Source organism: Bos javanicus, chromosome 27 (genome assembly GCF_032452875.1).
Source record: "Bos javanicus breed banteng chromosome 27, ARS-OSU_banteng_1.0, whole genome shotgun sequence".
Lineage (NCBI taxonomy): Eukaryota > Metazoa > Chordata > Mammalia > Artiodactyla > Bovidae > Bos > Bos javanicus.
Genome location: NC_083894.1, coordinates 37466959 through 37487971, shown reverse-complemented (window position 1 = coordinate 37487971; position 21013 = coordinate 37466959). Strand labels below are relative to the sequence as shown.

General features: G+C 43.6%; 1 protein-coding gene across 3 annotated transcripts in view; it reads left to right on the top strand.

Annotated features, from left to right (window-relative positions):
- RNF170 (ring finger protein 170) overlaps positions 1-21013 on the top strand; it is a 33539-nt gene that overhangs the window by 7077 nt on the left and 5449 nt on the right. For all 3 annotated transcript variants that reach the window (XM_061404617.1, XM_061404616.1, XM_061404618.1), the window contains 4 exons: positions 8548-8623; positions 10130-10238; positions 15337-15410; positions 19404-19514. In XM_061404617.1, coding sequence (XP_061260601.1) covers positions 8548-8623; positions 10130-10238; positions 15337-15410; positions 19404-19514 — 370 coding nt within the window. The remainder of the gene's footprint in view (positions 1-8547; positions 8624-10129; positions 10239-15336; positions 15411-19403; positions 19515-21013) is intronic.

Here is a 21013-nt window from a genome sequence, read left to right as displayed (position 1 = left end):
ACTGATTGACAAGTCATTCCCAGGAGTACTGATTATGTTTTAATGTATACCAAAACAGGACACTGAATTTTTGTAGGGCTCTGACCTTTGAGCTTGTTCTACTCATGTCTATTAGCAAGTGGGTTGAAGAAGAAAACAGAAGCGCACTTATTAGATTGTTCATTGAGAAGGATAGCTGATATATTGATACAACAGAATCAAGATTCAGAAATGGGTCATCCTATACCTCTGTGGTAGGCTGGTTTTTGACAGTGGCACCAACACCTCTTAGTAGGGAAAGAGTTCAACAAATGATGTTGGGACAAGGTTACCTACATGCAGAAGAATAAAGTTGACTATATCATGTACAAAAATTAACTCAAGATGGATCAAAGATTTAAATGTAAGAACTAAAAGTATAAAACTCTAGGAGTAAATCATGGAAATTGATATGATGCCACAAGCATGATCAACAAAAGAAAATAGATAAATTGGAATTCATCAAAAGTAACAACTTTTTTTTGCTTCAAAGACCGTCATCAAGGCAATGAAGTCAGTTCACTGAATGGGAGAAAATATTTCAGATCACATGTCTGATCTGAAATATTTCAGACATAGGCCCTTATGTCTGAATAGATAGAGAACTCAAAACTCTGTAACAAAAAGACAAATAACACAGTTAATAAATGGGCAAAGGGTCAGAATAGGCATTCCTCCAAAGATGTACAAACGGCCAACAAGTACGTGAACGCGTGCCTGACATCGTTAGTCATTCAGGGAAATGCAAACCAAACCACAGTGAAATACAGCTTCACACCCACTTCACTGGGATGGCTGGGTTCAAAAAGTCAAATCATGATGATTGTTGGGGGTGTGGGGAAATTGGAGCCCTCATACACTGGTAGTGCAGGCACCTTGGAAAGCCTTCAGTTCCTCAGATGACTAAGCATAGAGTCGCCATGTGTCCTAGCAGTTTCACTCCCCTGTATGTGTACAGTGAGAAATGAAAGCATATCTCCCTGTAAAAACATGTACAGGGATGTTCACAGCAGGATTGTTCCTAATATCCAAAAGGTGGAAACAGATGACTGGATCCATCAACAGGAAAATGGATAAACAAAATGTGGTAGGTCCATGCAAAGGCATATCATTCAGCTATGAAAAGAAATGAACACTGATGGATGCGTGCTGCCTTATGGAGGGAACTTGAAAGCACTTTGCTAAGTGACATGAACCAGACACAAAAGGCCATGTGTTTGAGTCTGTTTGTATGTCCACAATAGGAAAATCTGCAGAGACAGAAAGTAGATTCATGGTAGAAAGTAGATTCTAGAGGGACTAGAGTAGAAGGTGGAGGTGTAGGGAGAGAGAGCTGAATGTTTCTTTTTGAAATGATGAAAATGTTCTAAAATTGACTGTGGTGATTTAATTATATCTCAATAAAGCTGCTTTTAAAATGAGTCGTGACTAGGTAAATTCCAAAAAAAAAAAATTTGTTCCTTACCTATTAAGAATGGGATATAGAGATAGGAATTTATTGTCATTTGAAAGTATCCACGATAAATTGTTGAGTGAGAATTAAGTGAAAGACACCTCATAAAACCATAGGTCAAGTAGCCCATTTTGTTTTTAAGACGGATTTTTATAAATTAATTTTATTGCAAAATCGTTTTCCTTTATTTTTCTAATTTCTCTACTAGGGATAATTATTGCTTGTAAATAAAAGTGTTTTCCTCACAGGCTGCAGTGATGTGAAACCCAAAATGAAAAGTTTCTATTAACAAGGCAATTGTATACTGTAGATGCCAAAAGCTTACCAGCATTAGAGTGTGTTAATCAGAATAATCAGATGAAGTTCGCATATAGATTATATTCAGCTTGGGTTAAGCATTTTAAACTGGAAGAGAGTCAGGGGAGGTTATGAAAATGGGCAAAGCTACGGAAACAAACCATATAAAAATGCCCGGAAGAACTGGGGATATCTCGCTTAGGGGAAGGACTGTAGGATGCACAAACTTTACATATGGCGAGGGTGTGTTTTGTTGAAGAAGAGAAAGTTTTATTCTGTGTAGCTTCACGGCTTGCACTAGGGTGTCCAGGAAAGACCTGTGGACATTTCCTGCTTCTGCAGTGAAGGAACCTGTTCCTCCTGTTTCTGTCTTATGTGTCTACTTCATTCTTATACGGAACTCTACTTCTGGTCACCAAATGTAGGTGGGTTTTCCCCTGCCAAGCAGTTCTTCTTGACACCATCTGGGCGTCCCACAGTTTAACTCAGTTCTGACCCTGTCTGCCTGGAGACAGTGTCAGATCATCGCACAGGTTAAGGGCTCAGTCCCACCACACTTCAGATGCCAACAGCCAGTAATAGGTCCCCAGGTTACCCACCGCCTCTGTCTGATTTCTGTCCTCAGGTTTTCCACCGGAAATCGGAGGCTCTCATAACCCCCGCCTCAGGTTTGATTACCTTGCCAGAGCAGCTCACAGAAGTCGGGGAAGCAGTGGGCTTACCAGTTTATTAAGGGGTGTGATGAAGGATACAGATACACAGGTGACGAGGTGCATTGGGCAAGGCCTGGGGCGGTCCTGAGTGCAGGAGCCTCTGTCCCTGTGGGGTCGGGGTGTGGGGTCATCCCCTTCCTGGGGTGGACGTGTTCACCTGTATGAAGCTCTCCAGGGATTTTGTGGAGGCATCTTCATGTAGACGTGATCAGTTATTAACTCTGTTTCTGGGCCCTCTCCTCTTTCTGGAGAATGGGGCCAGGAGTCAGGGGGTGGGGGACTCTGAAAATTCCAGCCTTCTAATCCTGTGCTTGTTGTTCCGGTGACCAGCCCTCATCCGGGTGCCCACCCAGAGTCACCTGCTGGGAACAAAAGACACTCCTGTCACCCAGGAATTTACAAGGGTTTCAGGAGCTCTGTTTGAGGGACCATGTCAGAGACCAAATATTATATAAAACAGGGTGCTCCCAGTGTACTTATCACTTAGGGATTTACCAAGTGTTTCTGGAGGTCTGTGCCAGGGACCAGGGCAGAGACCAGTGTGTGCTTTCTATTACCTTATATAGGGCCAGCAGGTAGGGACTAATGACGAGGTTTCAGCTTAAGATACAACTTCTCAAATAACATAAGGTGCTCTCCCAGTGCTCGGATGCTGTATTGAATCTGTCACACGATTGGACTTGGGTAGGGAGGTCAGTTTAAGTTGCTGTCTGGCTCTTCAGATTCAAATTCAGTTTGCAGCTATAATCCTGTCCCTTCCAACTGGAGCCATCAATAAGTTGAAGGAGAGGCAGCATGCATAGAATAAGAATCAAACAAAGGAACCTTTTATCTTTTTCTGTAATTTCTTTGATGTTTTTAGTCATTATGATTCATTCTTTCTTCACGTTGTGGTGAAATACCCGTAACATAAAAGTTGTCATTTAAGTACTCAGTGGCATTAGGAACATTCACAGTGCTGTGCAACCATCACCACTGTCATTTCTAGAACTTTCTCACCATTCGAAACAGAAACTCTACCAGCTAAATAATAGCTCCCTATTCCTCCTCTCCCAGTCCCTGGTAACCTTTATTCCAACTTCCGTCTCAAGAAATTAGGCTAGTCTACATACCTCATAAACAGGAATTGGACAGTATTTTGTCCTTTTGTGTCTGGCTTATCTCTCTTAGTGTAATGCATTCTAGGTTCATCTATGCTGTATCATCCAACAGAATTTTATTCCTTTTTTACGGTCGAATAGTATTCCATGACACATGTATACTATATTTATTCGTCTGTTGATGGACATTTGGGTTGTTCCCACCTTCTGGCTGTTGTGAATGGTGCTCTGTGAATGAGGGGCTACAAGAAAATGTTTGAGTACCTGCTTTCTACTGGAATTCCTGGATCATACAGTAACGCTGTGTTTAACTTTTTGAGGAACGTTTAATCTGTTTTTCATAGCAACTGCCGCATCTTACATCCCCCCCAGCAGCGCAAGACCACTCCAGTATCCCTGCATCCTGGCCAGCAGTTGATACTTTCTGCTTTTTTGATAGTCATCCTCGTGGATGTGAATTGGTATCTCATTGTGGTTTTGGTTTGCATTTCACTAATGACTAATGATGTTGGACATCATTTCATGTGCTTATTGGCGATTTGTGTATCTTCTTTAGAGAAATGTTTATTCCAGTCTTTGATGCATATTTGAATTAGGGTGTTGCCTTTTTGGTGTTTGAGTCATGAGTTCTTTCTATATTCTGTCTCAATCACTTATCAAATATATGGCTTACTAATACTCTCATTCTGTCGGTTGTCCTTTTGGCCTCTTTTTTTAATTCTTCTTTCCCTTGGTTTATTGTATTTATTTGTCTCGCTGTGCCGGGTCTTCGTCGCTGGACGCATGGGCTTCCTCTAGTTGTGGGGAGTGGGGGCTCCTCTCTAGTTCGGGCGCCCGGCCTCCTCGTGGAGCACGGCTCTCGGGCCCGAGGGCTTCAGTGGTTGCTGCTCCCGGCTCTGGAGTGTGCGCTCAGTAGTTGCGGTGCGTGGACTTAGTTGCTCCGAGGCATGTGGGATCTTCCCAGATCAGGGATTGAACCCATGTCTCCTGCACTGGCAGGCGGATTCATTACCACCGAGCCACCAGGGAAGCCCTGCTTTTATCCTCTTGATAGTGTTCCTTGATGCACAAAATTTTAAAAATTTTGATGAAGTTCAATTTATCTTTTTTTTTTCTCTCTCTTTTGTTGCCCATGTTTTGGTGTCATGGTTATGAAGTCATTGTTAAGTTGAAGGTCACAAAGATTTCCGTCTATGTTTTTTCTAAGATTTTTATAGTTTTAGCTCGTGAGTTTAGGTGCTAGATCCATTTTGAGTTAATTTTTGTATATGATATGAGCTGCTACTGCTAAGTCGCTTCAGTCATGTCCAACTCTTTGCCACTCCATAGACGGCAGCCCACAAGGCTCCTCCGTCCGTGGGATTTTCCAGGCAAGAGTAACTGGAGTGGGGTGCCATTGCCTTCTCCAATATAATATGAGGTAAGGGTTCAAATTCATTGTTTTGCATGTGGATAGCCAGTTTTTCCAACATCTTTTGTTGCAAAGGCTGTCCTTACTCCACTAAAGGGCCTTGGCATCCTTGTCAAAAGCCAATGAACCATATATATCTAAGCGTGTCTCTCTGGTCTCTGTGGTCAGCTCCCTTGGTTTATGCATTTGGCCTTGTTACTGGTACTGTTTTTACTATAACTTTGCAGCAAGTTTTGAAATCAGGAAGTGTCTTACAACTTCTTTCCTCTCTTTCAAGATTATTTTGCCTCTTTGGAGTCCCTGGAGATACCATGTAAATTTTAGGATGCGTTTTTCTATTTCTGCCAAGAATGCCGTTGGGATTTTGATAGAGGTGGCACTGAATCTGTAGCTAGATCACTTCGGATAGTATTGACATCTTAACAGTGTTGTCTTCCGGTCTGTGAACATGGGATGTCTTCTTTAATATTTCTCAGCAGTGCTTTGTAGTTTAATTAATTTCTTTTAAAATATTTTCAATTTATTCTTCCTGCTTAAGCCATTAATAATAGCTGACATGTGTTGACGGACCAGAAGCCAGTGACAAACGTCTGGTATGCAGGTTAACCCATGCTTGCATATCAGTAAACTTTGATTCCAATTTCATTTCTTGACCCAGGCTTTGGGTATCATTGCTTTCCTCACCTGAGAGGTTCCTGGCTCCTTTCCAGGGCTACGTGTAACTTAACTAGTTTGACAGTTTGGGTTTCTCCTTTCAAAGAACGTAGAAGGACCATAAATCGTTGATAGATACAACAACAGGTGTTCTTCTGTTCCATCGTGGAGCCACTCACTTTGGCATCTCAGTTTAGACCTTCTTCGTGTCAAATGCAATCATTTTCTCATCGCTAAGGTGATCATAGTATTAAAGAACAAAAATTCAGCCAGTTCATTTGAAGATCTAATTGGCTTTACTAAGCTATTCATGAATCAGGCAGCTTCCTGTCCAGCAAGTAGAGAGGTGGCCAGAGGAGCTGTATGAAATGGAAGGGTTTCATAGGCAGAAGGAGGGTGGGGCAAGGAAGTTATTTGCAAAAGTAGGGATTATTTCAGGCCGGGACTACTACTTCTGGGGGAAGGAAATGGCAGGGGTCTTAGCCTTGCAGACCACCTCCTTGGTGCTGACCCAGAAACCCCAGATTGGCTGATTCTCATCACCTGGGGAAGGTGGGCCAGGTGTGAACTCTAGGTTTGGCGTCGTGGGCTGTAGCACAAGTGACCAATGACTAACCCGCAGTTTTCTCTATCACGATATGTTCCAGATTTCTAATCTAGCTCTCAATCTATCTAAATTATCCCATTTTCTGGATTTTTGGTTCCGTACCCAAAGTTGCCGGTCACATTTAGTTACCTGAAGCTCACACCACGATCAGAATCTTGGGCTGTTTTTTCTTGTTCTTTGACTGCACCTTGACTTTCTAATATTCTATCAGATTTAAGAATTTCATATATTTTATGGAAAGAAACTAAAAGAAATACCTTCCAGTGACATGGGTTTTATATATATAAATATTTATATATAATAAACATTTATATTGTCTAATATAATATTTATATACATTTATATATTATACATATATATATATATGGACACATACTCTGAAACTCATGACTTTTTTTCAGTGAAAGGGAATGAATGGTTCTGCAGTGTCAAAGAGTCAAGAATTTCCAGTTAGCTGTGTGTTTGAAAAAGTGAAAATGTTGGTTGTTCAGTCATGTTTGCAACCCCATGGACTGTATAGCCCACCAGGCTCCTCTGTCCATGGGATTCTCCAGGCAAGAATTCTGAAGTGGATAGCCATTCCCTTCTCCAGGGGTCTTCCCAACCTAGGGATCCAACCTGGGTTTCTTGCATTGCAGGCAGATTCTTTATCATCTGGGCCACCAGGGAAGCTGCTGCTGCTGCTGCTAAGTCGCTTCAGTCGTGTCCGACTCTGTGCGACCCCATAGATAGCCCACCAGTCTCCCCCGTCCCTGGGATTCTCCAGGCAAGAACACTGGAGTGGGTTGCCATTGCCTTCTCTAGGGAAGCCCATACTGGTGTGTAAATGAGACGGTTCCTACCCTGTTCCTGGATACGTTGTTTTTCCCACAGCAGCTTTCTTTCACTGATTCATTCATTCAATCATAAGAACATAACATTTAAAAATAAATAATCCACCAAAATTTAAGATGTTTAAACAGAGTTCAAGCAGTTTCATTACATTGATGTCAAGCTTCTGATTAGATATTTGACTTTAAATTGCTTTTTTGTCATCTCTGAAATAATGGTTTTATTTTTTCAGCTTTCTTTTCTAAAATTTAAATGTTTTACTAAAAATTAAATAACCATAGGATGGATATCTGTAATTTTTCTTATCCCATTGAAATGCTGATTTGGAATTCTAGGTGCTGGGGAATATTGATTCAGCCAGAGAGTAAAGGTCCTTCTATAGATTAACACCAATGCTGAGTGGACTTGAAATATTGCCGTTAAAAGAGATTTAGGTTTAGAAAAAACTGCTACAGCCAAATGAAGTTAAACCGATTCAGATGTAAATCTGCGCTTCCCACCCTACAGCCTTAACTAGAGCTTCTGATTTTCAGTCCTCTCCTGTCTTGTCCTTTTGTATCGGCCACTAACATCTTACCTTTGATTTTTTTTTTAATTGGTGTATAATTGCTTACAGTGTGTTCGTTTCTGGTGGACAGTGTTACGAATCGCCGTATATATGCGTACATCCCCTCCCCCTTGGGCCTCCCTCCCACCTGCGCCCTTCCAGCCCTCTAGGCCCTGGCAGGGCGCAGAGCTGAGCTCCCTGTGCGCTTCAGCAGGTCCCCTCTAGCTGTCTGCACGTGGTGGTGTGTATACGGCAGTGCTACTCTCTCAATTCATGCCACCCTCTCCCTCCCCCGCTGTGCCCACAAGTCCGTTCTCTGCGTCTGCGTCTCTGTCCCTACCTTGGAAATAGATTCATTTGTGCCATTTTTCTGGATGCCACATATAGATGTTAATATGCATTATTTGTTTTTCTCTTTCTGCGTTCACTCTGTTTGACACACTCTAGGTCCATCCACATCTTGTTAATGTTTTAAGATATTAGTAGTAGTATAGGTTTGGGCTTTTCTACATCATACATTTTGGTTTGGGTTTTTTTCTGTCCCCTGTGTCCTTATAGGTGAAAAGTTGGGAGAAAGACCTGATTAGATATGGAGAAGTTTTGTCTTGCATAATAATATGAGACATTTTACAGAAAAAGTAAACGTGTTAATTGTTCTCTATATGACGTGTGAGTCTGCAATTACATTCAGTCCCCAGGGCACTAGGCCTGTGGGTTTCATCATTTGCTCGTTAAACTCGGTCAGTGCGCTCAGAATGGCCTAGAATGTTCAGTCCTGCAGCTGGAGTACAGGTGTTGGTCGTCATCTCTGCTTCTCACGTTACCAGGAGTCTGGGTCAAAAGTTAGATCGAGAAGGAAAACTGATTCATCAGACAGTGTTTTATATTGAAACTTTACTATGTTTTTCTTCAACAGAAATGCACATCAAAATATTCACCCAGAAAACCAAGAGCTAGTGAGGGTGCTTCGGGAACAGCTTCAAACAGAACAGGTACTGTCGTGACACGAGTCTGCGCGTTTGTGTGAGGAGGCCGTAGTCTTATTCCTTTTGCGGAAGAAATAGTGATGAAATATCCGTAAATTCCTTCCACAGAAGCACAGGCTTCTCTCCTGCTTGGAGTTAGTTACCTTTCGTTATCCTGTTGATTGTACGTTTTCAGATTAGGCAAATGATTAGCCTTAATCTAAGATATTTTCATGTGCTAATTTTAATTTGCTTTAAAAGACAGCAGTTTCCTATTTAACTGATAAGGAAAAAAATCACTGCCTCATTGACTTTAATGAAATGTGGTGGAAAAACTACTCTTTCTAAAATACATTCCCCTAAGACCTTCAAATAAATGACTGTAACGGGTAGGTTTTTTTTTTTTCCTTTTTTTTTTTTCTTCTCTGGTCAAAATTAACAAAACTAGCTAGGCAAAGAGGAGAACTCTCCTCTGCCTCATCTTTGTTTTGAGCTGTATGGACTCACTAAGAACCAGAAATATATTTCATGAAGGCTGGGTTAAGTAGGATATTATACACCTTCACGGGGCTTCCCAGGTGGCGTTGCCAGTGCAGGAGTTGTTAAGAGACGTGGGTTTGATCCCTGGGTCGGGAAGATTCCCTAGAGGAGGGCCTGGCAACCCATTCCAGTATTCTTGCCTGGAGAATCCCATGGACAGAGAAGCCTGGTGGGCTACTGTCCATAGGGTCGCAAAGAGTCAGACACAATTGAAGTGACTAAAGCACAGCACACCTTCATCTGAGACAGCGAACATCAAAAAAAAAAAAAATTAAAAATTGATTGCCTACCCACCAATCCAACTTTAATTCCAAAGAGAGTTTTTATGATATATCCATTTACCTCTTATTTATTAACCATCTACCATATGCCAAATATTGTTCCAGGCGTGGGAAATTCATTCATGAACTAAATGGACAAGAATTCTTGCTCCATAGAACTTTAATCCCATGACACAGAAATAGTGTAAACATATTCGTAGTATTGTGTTCCAGAGCTCTTGTTATCAATAATTCACGCAGGGATGGCGTTTTATAATTTACAAAGTGATTTCACATATAACTGTGTCATTTAATCTCCAAACATGTCACGCGGTCAGGGATGTATGAATGAAACAGATGTTAGAAATAGAAGAAAAGTGAACCCTTGGAGAGTTGCTCAGCCTACCGGATTCTTCACCGAGTGAAGGCTTCAGCTCAGCCTGCAGAGTAATTCAGGATAACTTAACTCTTTCTAATAGAGTAACTCCAGAGTTAGTCCAGGTTTTCATCTTTAGACCGTGTTCAGGAAGCAAGGTAGAGCCCGTGCAGGGTAAGGGGAACAGCAGCGGAGGCTCGTGAGTTTATCAAACCTGTAAGACCCTAACCGAGTGCCTGTCGGAGATTTCGAGGATTACGCAGTCCTGACTGTATCCTCAAGTATGCTTGAGCAAGCAGCTGATTTTGCAATGCCCATGTGTGTCGTGTCTCAACGTGCGCGCGTTTTTCTCGCCAGGATGCACCTGCTGCCGCCCGACAGCAGTTCTACACTGACATGTACTGTCCGATCTGCTTACACCAAGCTTCCCTCCCCGTGGAGACCAACTGTGGACATCTCTTTTGCGGTAAGCAAACGGTGCTGCTCCTCTGGGTAAAAGGGACTGTTTAGACCGAGACCTGTGTGTGTGTGTGTGTGTGTGTGTGTGTGTGTGTGTGTGAGTGAGCGAGCGGGAGTCCTAATTTTCTCTCCGCCACCGTCTGTATTTTTATGAGTAGGATGGATTGCTTCTGGGATCCTACTCTCCTTGTCAGCAACTTTTATTGAGTGTCTGTGGGCTTAAAAAAATAAAACCTAGTTATTCACCTCCCCAGTAAACAGCACTGTGTTTCTTTGAATAGTAAGTGTATCAGCACCACGAGGGAGTCGCTGAAGCCCTCTTCTCATCACCTTTCGGGTGTCTTCGTTTGTTACTTCTTTCCAAAGGGTCAGGAAGGGTCTTCTCTCAGGGACCTTGCCCGAGACCTTTTCTCGGCTCTGCTACCCCTTTCTCACTCTGAGTCGATGCAAAGGTTCTTCCCTCTGTTCCTGCATGACCCCCCCAGAGGCTCGGTAACCCTGGAGCATGTGGAGGAACAAGAGGAGACATTGATGTCACCCTTAGTCTCGGGGTGGGTGCTGTCTACCCCTGAATGTTCTTCCCGACCTTCCAGAAAGAGTTCATCAAGAGCAGTGGGGTATCCTGTAGCTGTTTGCTGGCTGTGGTCACGGGAGATGGGGGAAGTTCAGTTATTCCGTGCCTGCTGTGTGCTGGACACAACATACCCGCGTCTCCTCCAAGCCCACAGCCGAGGAGACTGAGGTGCAGCTGTGCTGAGGTTTGGCAAAGGGCATCCCAGCTGCAGGCGGACAGAGCTCGGTTTTAAACCCGGTCTAATGTCAAAGCCAGGGCCAAATTCTGCATGATCGCTGGTTTATACCGCGACTCTCTACTTAAGGTTTCTGTCATCACTAGACCTGATTTTTATTGAGACTGTTTCCGTTTGAACCAAGATAGGGTTCTGATCGCTCCCAGGCTGTACCCAGCTTCTGCGTCCAGACTGATTAAAACTGTATCGTACGTTGATCTGCGTATTGCCCTCGCCCCTTTGTAGCTTTTGTCTGAGATTCAGAATTCTGAGGTGTACCGTGTTCCTCTTGACGCTGTTGGGGGTGAAGTAGAGTCTGGAGCCTGTCCAGGTGACGCAGGGTTCTCTGTGCCTCGTGCTCCTTCCGGTGGTGCTTGCCAGACTATTATTGCCTCATCCGTTAATTTCAGCCTCTTCCCTCAAGTTTTAGCCTTAAGGAGCTACTGAATTGTAAAACACTATTTCATTGTGTATCCTTAGTTATCTGTTGGAAATGCTGGTGAGCAGCAAAGTAATGCACAATCAGAGGGGTGGGGGGAATTAAACGGTCATCAGAGAAAACAGCTGCTCCCTGCTCGGAGCTCTGGTCGCTGGTCCTTGTCAGCTGGAGCCCCTCGCTGAGTCTGGCCGTGGCCCCGGCCACGTTGATGTCACCACGTTGACACATTGACCACATTGATGTCCTCTTGCCCAGGACCCCAGGCCAGCCTGGGAATCTGGGAGGTCTGGCTGGCTAAACAGAGTCTGTTTGCCAGGCCAGGCCCTGGCGATTCACTGAGCAGATAACCCGGCAGCCGAAAGATGGCTGTGCTGTGCGCTTGGTTTTACCTCTGGGTCTGAGGTAATAGGTTAGACTCCTCCTCTTACCCTGCTCTACTTGTTGGACAGATTTATTTACTGTCTGTGAGTCCAAAGGTTAAAAAAAGAGAAAAAAAACAGCACCTAGTTATTCAACCTCACAGTAAACAGGAATGTGTTGCTTGGAACAGCAGTTCAAGGATGTTGGTATGAGGTGTGTGAGGGCACTCCCGCTCAGCTCCGTGTGTGAACTACGGTTCTGAGCCTTTACAGAGCCAAGGGTACCAGCAGCCCCCCACGTCCCCTTCCTTGCATTTGTAACCCACGTTATTGTATTTAATTCTCCGGTGATCTTGTGGGGTCTCATTCCCATTTTACAAAATAAGCAGATCCGCAGAGATGGTGGCCTGACTTCAGGTCATTGACTCATCTCTCCCGTCATCCAGTTGAGGTGGATCGCCCTTTTATTTATTTTTTTTTTAACTTTTTTTTTTTTTAATGTGGACTATTTTTGAAGTCTTGATTGAGTTTGTTACAATATAGCTCCTGTGGTGTACATTCTGTTTCTTTTTGGCCACTAGGCATGTGGCCAATCCTCCCCAACCAGGGTTTGAACCCACACCCTCTGCATTGGAAGGTGAAATCTTACCCTCTGGACCACAGGGATGTCCCGGATCTCCCGTTTAAAGAGGAGAAAAGTTGAGGAAGCAAGAAAAAGCATCAGGCACATCCCAGCAGATGTGTGTGAACCGAGTGTCTGATTAGTTGGCCCATAGTTTTCCAGTGTAGGCGAGCGGCCGTTACGTAACGTGCAAACAAGGACGCCTACATTCCAATTTGTGGAAATAAGATTAAATCAGTCAACATGTGTCAAAGCACACTGGACTTTGTGGGTGAAAAGGTACTAGATAGATCTGAGGCGTCATTACCGATGGTGGAAATACTCACAGATTATGATCCTTTGCTTTCACGTAGATTCCATATGACATTAGATTGCTCAGGGTATTTAGTAAATATTATCTAACACAGCACTAAGAGCAGAAGATCCCAGATACAGGCGGTTTGGCATTTAAATTCATCTTTACATTGTTGAACCAGTTTCCCCCACAGTCACTAACATCCAGGTGGGCCAGCCGAGGCTTCAGCCGTTGGCTTGCTCACCAGACCCCTCAGGTACCACTGTTTCTGCCTCTGGCACGTACTCTTTTTTTACTATAAAACCTGGAGCATCCTCCCTCCTGTGTTCTGCCGAACTAAATCTTACTGATCCCACAAAGTTGGGTTCAAATTCTGTATTCCTTGTGTATCGAAAGTTAACATGACACAGTTCAGGATTCAACGACCTTCTGATTGATTTGAGTGTGTTGCATTGGTATCCTCAGTCCACTTGTCAGTGCTCGCTCTGAATTGTGGACATGTGGTTGATCTGGAAGAATCAGAACGAGGAACACAGAGGGCTAAGCTGGGTGGCTGAGGTGAGAGGAAGAAAACAGAAGACTTTAGCAGAAACCAGGAAGCACTTAGTTCAGATGCACAGTGGAACCTGGACAATCCGAGAAACGGGAACCTGCAAAGAAGAACATGAACTGGCTCCGTAAACGTCAGCCAGTGTTTAAAAATGTTCCTTCTTCGTTTGGTACTAGTCTGAGCTTCAGTGCACATACACGGAGCTCAGTGACCACCACTTTTTAGAGTCTGTAAATCCTCCCGTTAGGCTGTGTTCACCTGTTTCACTGCTTGTCGACACGAGAAGTCCAATCCATCCAGTATAAAAACTGACTCAATTACTTAACTGGATTATGAACTTTATTTGGGCAGGAAGCATGTAATCTTTGTATCCTTTGGTTCCTTATTCGTATTACCTAGTTACTGTTACTTAAGCATCTTGGTTTTCTAAACTTTTAAAAATATGGAACTTGTGTTTTTAGAACACATGCATCAAATTTGGAATGGAAAGTTGACACCGATTTGTCAGTTATCATGTTTACAATCATGTTCAGTTATTTATTTTGCATAAGAAATGCAATACTTTCTGTTAAGCCTTACAGCACTGAAGCAGTTTACGCTTGCTTTTTTTTTAATTGGAAGATAATTGCTTTACAACGTTATATTGGTTTCTGCTATTCAACAGCGTGAGTCAGCCGTATAGATACGTGCATTTCCTCCCTTCTGAGCCTCCTGCCTTCCCCTCATCACACCGCACGAGGTCATCACAGAGCACCCAGCTGGGTTCCCTGTGATTCCAGCAGTTTTCCCCTCACTATCGAGTTCACACATGGTGCTGTGTATATGTCAGTGCTACTGTCTCAGTTTGGCCCATCCTTCCCACGCCGTGCCCACGGGTCATTTCTCTACGTCTGCATCTCTGTTCCTGCCCTGCATGTAGGTTCATCGGTACCATTTTTCTAGATTCCATATATATGTATTAATATACGATCTTTGTCTTTTTTACTTACTTCACTACGTGTAACAGGCTCAAGGTTCATCCACCTCACTAGAACTGACTCAAATGTAATACTCCATTCTATATATGTATGTACCACAGCTTCTTTATCTGTTCGTCTGTTGATGGACATCTAGGTTGCTTCCATGGCCTAGCTGTTGTAAATAGTGCTGCTCTGATCGTGGGGTTACATGTGTCATTTTCAATTATGATTTCCCAGGGTATACGCCCAGTAGTGGGATTGCTGGGTCATATGGTAGTTTAATCCTAGTTTTTTGTCTGTTTGTTTTTTTAAGCAGTCTTCATACTGTTCTCCATAGAAGCTGTATCAGTTTACCTTCCCACCAACAGTGCAGGAGGGTTCCCTTTCCCCCACCTCGTCGCCTGCATTAAATGTTTGTAGTATTTTTGACGATGACCGTTCTGACTGGTATGAGGTGATGCCTCACCGTAGTTTTGATTTGCATTTCTCTTAATCATGAGTGATGTTGAGCATCTTTTCATGTGTTTGTTGGCCATCTGTATATATTTCTTTGGAGAAGTGTCTGTTTAGATCTTCTGCCCATGTTTTGATTGGGTTCGTTTTTCTGATAACTGAGCTGCATGAGCTGCGTGTATGTTTTGTAGAGCAATCATCAGTTGCTTCGTTTGCAATTCTTTTCTCCTGTTCTGAAGGTTTTCTTTTCCTCTTGCTGTGCAAAAGCTTTTATGTTTAACTAGGTCCCATTGGTTTATTTTTGTCTTTATTGCCATTACTCTAGGAGGTGGGTCAAAGAGGACTTGTTGCGATTTATGTCAGAGTGTTCTGCCTATGTTTTCCTCTAAGAGTTTTATAGACTCTGGCTTCATGCTCGCTTTTGATTGTAAAAATGCTTGTATCATAGCTTGTAATTTAAATTAAAATGTATTTCAGTGGCTAGGAATTGTTATTAGATTTGAATTTGCCTGAAGAGTTGGTTGGATGAAGTAAAAAACATTCTAAAGTAGGTGATGTTGTTCAAATATTTCAAATATATGAAACTTTCTTGGGATATATGGACTTAACAACATCAGTATTGATGTTTTCTTCCCATTAGGTACCTGCATTGTTGCATACTGGAGATACGGTTCGTGGCTTGGGGCCATCAGTTGTCCAATCTGTAGACAAACGGTAATGTTGGTGTCCAGAAAACATCATTTATACAAGTCCATTTTATAAATTGGGCTTCCCTGTGGCTCAGCTGGTAAAGAATCGCCTGCAATGCAGGAGACCCCAGTTCAATTCCTGGGTTGAGAAGATCTGCTGAAGAAAGCATCAGCTACTCACTGCAGTATTCTTGGGCTTCCCTGGTATCTCAGCTGGTAAAGAATCTGCCTTCAGTGTGGGAGACCTGGGCTTGAGCCCCAGGTTGGGAAGATCCCCTGGAGAAGGGAAAGGCTACCCACTCCAGTATTATGATCTGGAGAATTCTATGGACTGTATAGTCCATGGGGTCATAAAGAGTCGGACACGATTATATAGTTTCTGAATCTGACTCTTGAATTATTCTTATATTTTTAACAGGACTTCATTTATCCAAAGCTTCTGTGATGTTTCTCCATAATTTTTGTTAAATGTCTGTAAGATGCCCCAAAGAAGGGAATTCCCTTTAATATCCCTTTAGTTGTTGTGAGACAAAAAACTGGTAAATGAGTCCCCCACCCCACACTCCAAATCCTAAGAAGTCTTTGCTGTAACTCCAGCAAAGGAATAACTGAACTAGCAATCAGGCTTAAGCAAATATTCCCCACATAGACCTCTTTTGAAAAAAAAACTAGTTTTTGGTTGTACTTTATTTTTCATCTCCCCTTCCATGGTGAGGATCCAGATAGCTTTAAATGATGAACAATACTTTTTTGAAAAAGTCTCTTTTGGCAACAACAACCACATTGCATTATCAGAACAGATTAGACCATCCTAGTTGATACAGAAGCTACATCAGGAGGAAGGCTTTTATAAACACATATTTAAGGCGGAAATGTTAGGACACGTGAGATGCACCAAATGGTCTCCATTCCTTTGACACACCGGAGATACAAAATACTGAAAACTCTGAGAAACTGAAGTTCTTTGTTTTACAATTAATAAATATAGCAAAGTGGGGTGTTCTATCAGTCGTACGTGGTTTTTCAAATTTTCCTTTATTTAATTTTTCATTTAAAATACATGCCTGAAAATGAGTCCTGAACGTGTGGGAGGTCTTCCAGGGCAAATGGAAGTCCTGACCAGGACAAAGAGCTTCCAAGTCGAGCAGCCAGACTTGAGCATCTCCATTTGCTCCCTTTGGCAGCCCCACTGAGACAGGAAAGCCGTCAACCCAGACAGACCACAGAACAGAACCAGAGAAGGAGCAACAGGTTTCCAAAAATTCTTTGCCAACTCTAACAGACATACAGAAAAGCACACAAAATAAAGTACAGCTCACTGACTTACCACAAAGCCACACCTGAGTAACCAACAAAGGTCCGTCTAGCCAAAGCTATGGTTTTTCCAGTGTTCATGTATGGATGTGAGAGTTGGACCATAAAGAAAGCTGAGCACCAAAGAATTGATGCTTTTGAACTGTGGTGTTGGAGAAGACTCTTGAGAGTCCCTTGGACTGCAAGGAGATCCAGCCAGTCCATCCTAAAGGAAATTAGTCCTGAATATTCATTGGAAGGATTGATGCTGAAACTGGAACTCCAGTACTTTGGCCACCTGGTGTGAAGAACTGACTCATTGGAAAAGACCCTGATGCTGGGAAAGAATGAAGGCAGGAGAAGGGGATGAGATGGTTGGATGGCATCACCAACTTGATGGACATGAGTTTGGATAAACTCCGGGAGTTGGTGATGGACAGGGAGGCCTGGCATGCTGCAATCCATGGGGTTGCAAAGAGTCGGACACGACCGAGCGACTGAACTGAACAGAGTAACCACCGCCTTGATGAAGAACTGGAGACTGGCTGCAGCCCCAGAAGCCTCTGCAGTACCTCGTCCAAGTCTCTGCCCCACCCTCGCCACCTTTCTCTATCCTAGAGGTGACCACCATGTGACTGTCAGGACTGCTGTTCTAACTACCCTAATAGTCCTAATCTGGACCAGCCTAATTGGACTATTGTAACAGTCCAATTTCCTTGATTTTCTTTACAGTTTCATTGCCTCAGCATGCTCGTCTAGATTACTGTTTGATTTTGCCTGATTTTTGGATGTTGTATATATAAAACCATGTAGAATGTATTGTGAAACACAAACAGAAGCATACACACACGTGTGTGCCTCTGAGCCGCCGTTCTGGCTTACCACTCCCCACCATCACCTCTTTCTTTTTTGTTCAGAGAGACAGAGGTTCAAGGCCTTCTCTCCTTTCTTCTTGCCTCTTCATCTCCAGATTCTGCCTCTGTCGCCCTTTTTGCCATGTGATTAGGAGAAAAGTGATTTTTTTGGTCCCACCTCTCCGGCTGATTTCACAAGGCGGTCGATGCGGAAGCTTCCCTGCTGGCGCACCTCTCATCTCTGCCAGCAACACGGAGGCCAGGCCAAAGGTCTGCATGGAAGACTAGTTCAGGCACCTGTTCCCTCTTCCTGCCACCCCCCGTGGCTTTTCATAAGGCATATGTATATTCGCATCCTTTGGACCACACCTGCGTCGACTAGAGGCTAGAAGCTGGAGATACAGTTCTTGTAATACAGTAGCTTGTAGGTTCCCCAACTGCAGAGGAAGCGGCCCCTTCATCACCTGCCTGACCACCTGCTTCACTGGGGATCGCGCACACGCTGCTGCCATGACCGCAACAGGCTCACGCGCTTCTCCTGGGTGTGCACACTTGACACACCAGCGGTCCAGCCATGTTCCTAGGGCAAGCCCACGTGTCAGGCGTTCTACACACCCCAGACAGAGGAGGTCCTTGCCCTCTGGCACCATTGTAACGGCTCCCCCAGTGCTTTATGACCGTTGCGGTCAAGCCTGCCTCGCCTTCTGTCCAGGGGTCTGTGAGCTCCAGGGGCAAGGCCGCATCTTCACTTTTTGTGTATCTAGCATTTAGCACACTGCCTCGCCCAGAGGAAGTGTTAGCTGCTCAGAGTCCGACTCTTTGCAACCCCGTGGACTATAGTCCACCTAGCTCCTCTGTCCATGGGATTTCCCAGGCAAGAATACTGGAGTGGGTTGCCATTCCCTTCTCCAGGGGATCTTCCTGACCCAGGGATTGAATGCAGGTCTCCTGCATCACGGCAGATTCTTCACTGTCTGAGCCACCAGGGAAGCCCGGCCCAGAGCAGGTGCTCAATGTTCAGTGAAGAATTCAGTGTATTAACAAGCGCCTGCAGCTGCTGTTCCTGTCACCTGCTGCTCTCTCTTAGTGGCTCCTGTGTTTTGCTGCTTGGGAAGCATCTGAGCAGTCAAGTCCTGGTTCTGTAGCTGAGCTGAGGAAGGGTCAAAAACACAGTGAGATGATTGAAACCCAGATCTGTCCTGACCGCTTCCCATTTCTCTGGGAGCTCTTACATTTTAAGTGTACTTGTTTTTGAGGTTCCATCATCTTCAGATTACCCAAATGTAGCCCCAGGACGTTTGTGATCCTCCTCACCTCTCCACAGAGGAAACAGGGTTAAATGTATACTTTATACGAGAGTGTCAAGTATTACACTTTTGATCATAGTAGAGATGGATGCAGAAACTTCATGTCTGTATTGTGGTTGGTGGCATTCAAAGAATTCAGATGCCGCTGAGGATAAGGAGTCATGATTTTAATTGAAGATGAAATCCCTAATTTTTCTCTTTCAAAATAATTAGTATATATATTTTTATGTCACTTTGCTCCTGAGTATTTTCTCATCGTTCTTGTATCTTCAAATATCCGTTAGCCCAAAGAGAGAACCACTGACTTGCTCCCTGGTGTGGATTGAAAAGCCTTTGAACCATTGTTCATTTTATTTTACAGAAGTGCAAACAACATTTTGAATTGGATTTTATTGTAAGGAAACAATAACTTACTTTCCTCGCCTGTGTGGCCTTTGTTAAAAGAAATGAGCGAAATCTGAATTCAGAAGCTTATCTCATTTTACTGAATGCTAACACAAGACGAAAAAAATTAATGCTTCAGAAAGGTGTGCAAACTTTTTTTTTTTTTTCTGTAATATCCAGGTGACTTTACTGCTACCAGTATTTGGTGAAAATGACCAGTCTCAGGATGTTCTCTCATTGCATCAGGATATCAGTGATTATAACCGGAGATTCTCAGGGCAGCCCAGATCTGTAAGTAATGTTGCAGTGGGTGCAGAGTTAGAGTGCAGGGATACTTGTCTTTTGTGAAGTGAGATTTACCAGTAAATACTCTCTAGCTGTGAAAAGTCTGGATGTGTTGGGTAAATTCTTCACCTTCATCATTGTTGTTACAGCAACTGGTTTAGAGTTCTCCCAAGAACTAGTTTTCTTATCTTTTAAAAATGGCATTATAAAACTTTTGAAAAAAAAAAATGGCATTATAAAACTTGTTAAGAAAGTGACACCGGCCAAAAAAAAGGCAATAGAAAACATTGGAGGGAAAGGTAAAATTATCAGACTCTTACGTGATTCTAATAGGGGTTGTTTATGGGAAACTTATAACTGAGAACTTCTGGAGGGAGTTTTACAGTCATGTTTCCTCTGTTTATTTACCCTGTTTGAATTGTTTCCTTAAGTAATCCTAAGTTTTGAGGGTTTTGTATGTCAGGTATTTAAAAGCATTCAATTTTTAAAAGAAATTGTGTTAATTCTACAGCTGTCCCTCCTCCCCCCAAAAGGCACCTGATAGATTAAAAACTCACACTTTACTGACTCATCCCAGTGTTCTCCAAATGCAACAGAGGATTCTAGAAGTGCATGTGTGACTGAATATGTACTTCAAAACCCAGAACACACTCAGTACAAACCCATACGGGAAGCTCTAGGCCCCGACGTCCACCTGCTCAGTGAGCATCCCAGCGGGATGTTCCTGGCGTTTCAGCCACGAGACATAACGTGAAAGGCACTGCCCAGAACGCATGTCCCTCTGCTTGTCTCCTGGCTGACTTCTCATCCTTCGGTTTGTCCGTAAACAGACATTCCTCGGAGAGGCTGTCCCTCATCAACCAGGGTGGTCTCTGTCCTCGCCCTCCGACCTTGTTCATTACCATTCTCTCAGGACACGGTTCACAAGGGTGAGGGCCGTGTTTATTTAGCCACTACTGTAGTCTCAGTGCCTGGGACACGGTCAGCCTTACTGTCTGTAGAACTTCAGTCAGTTCAGTTCAGTTCAGTTGCTCAGTCATGTCTGACTCTTTGCAACCCCATGGACTGCAGCATGGCCTCCCTGTCCATCACCAGCTCCCGGAGTTCACTCAAACTCATGTCCATCGAGTCAGTGATGCCATCCAGCCATCTCATCCTCTGTCGTCCCCTTCTCCTCCTGCCCCCAATCCCTCCCAGCATCAGGGTCTTTTCCAACGAGTCACCTCTTCGCATGAGGTGGCCAGAGTATTGGAGTTTCAGCTTCAGCATCAGTCCTTCCAGTGAACACCCAGGGCTGATCTCCTTTAGAATGGACTGGTTGGATCTCCTTGCAGTCCAAGGGACTCTCAAGAGTCTTCTCCAACACCACAGTTCAAAAGCATCAATTCTTTGGCTCTCAGCTTTCTTTATGGTCCAACTCTCAAATCCATACATGACCACTGGAAAAACCATAGCTTTGACTAGACGGACCTTGTTGGCAAAGTAATGTCTCTGCTTTTTAATAT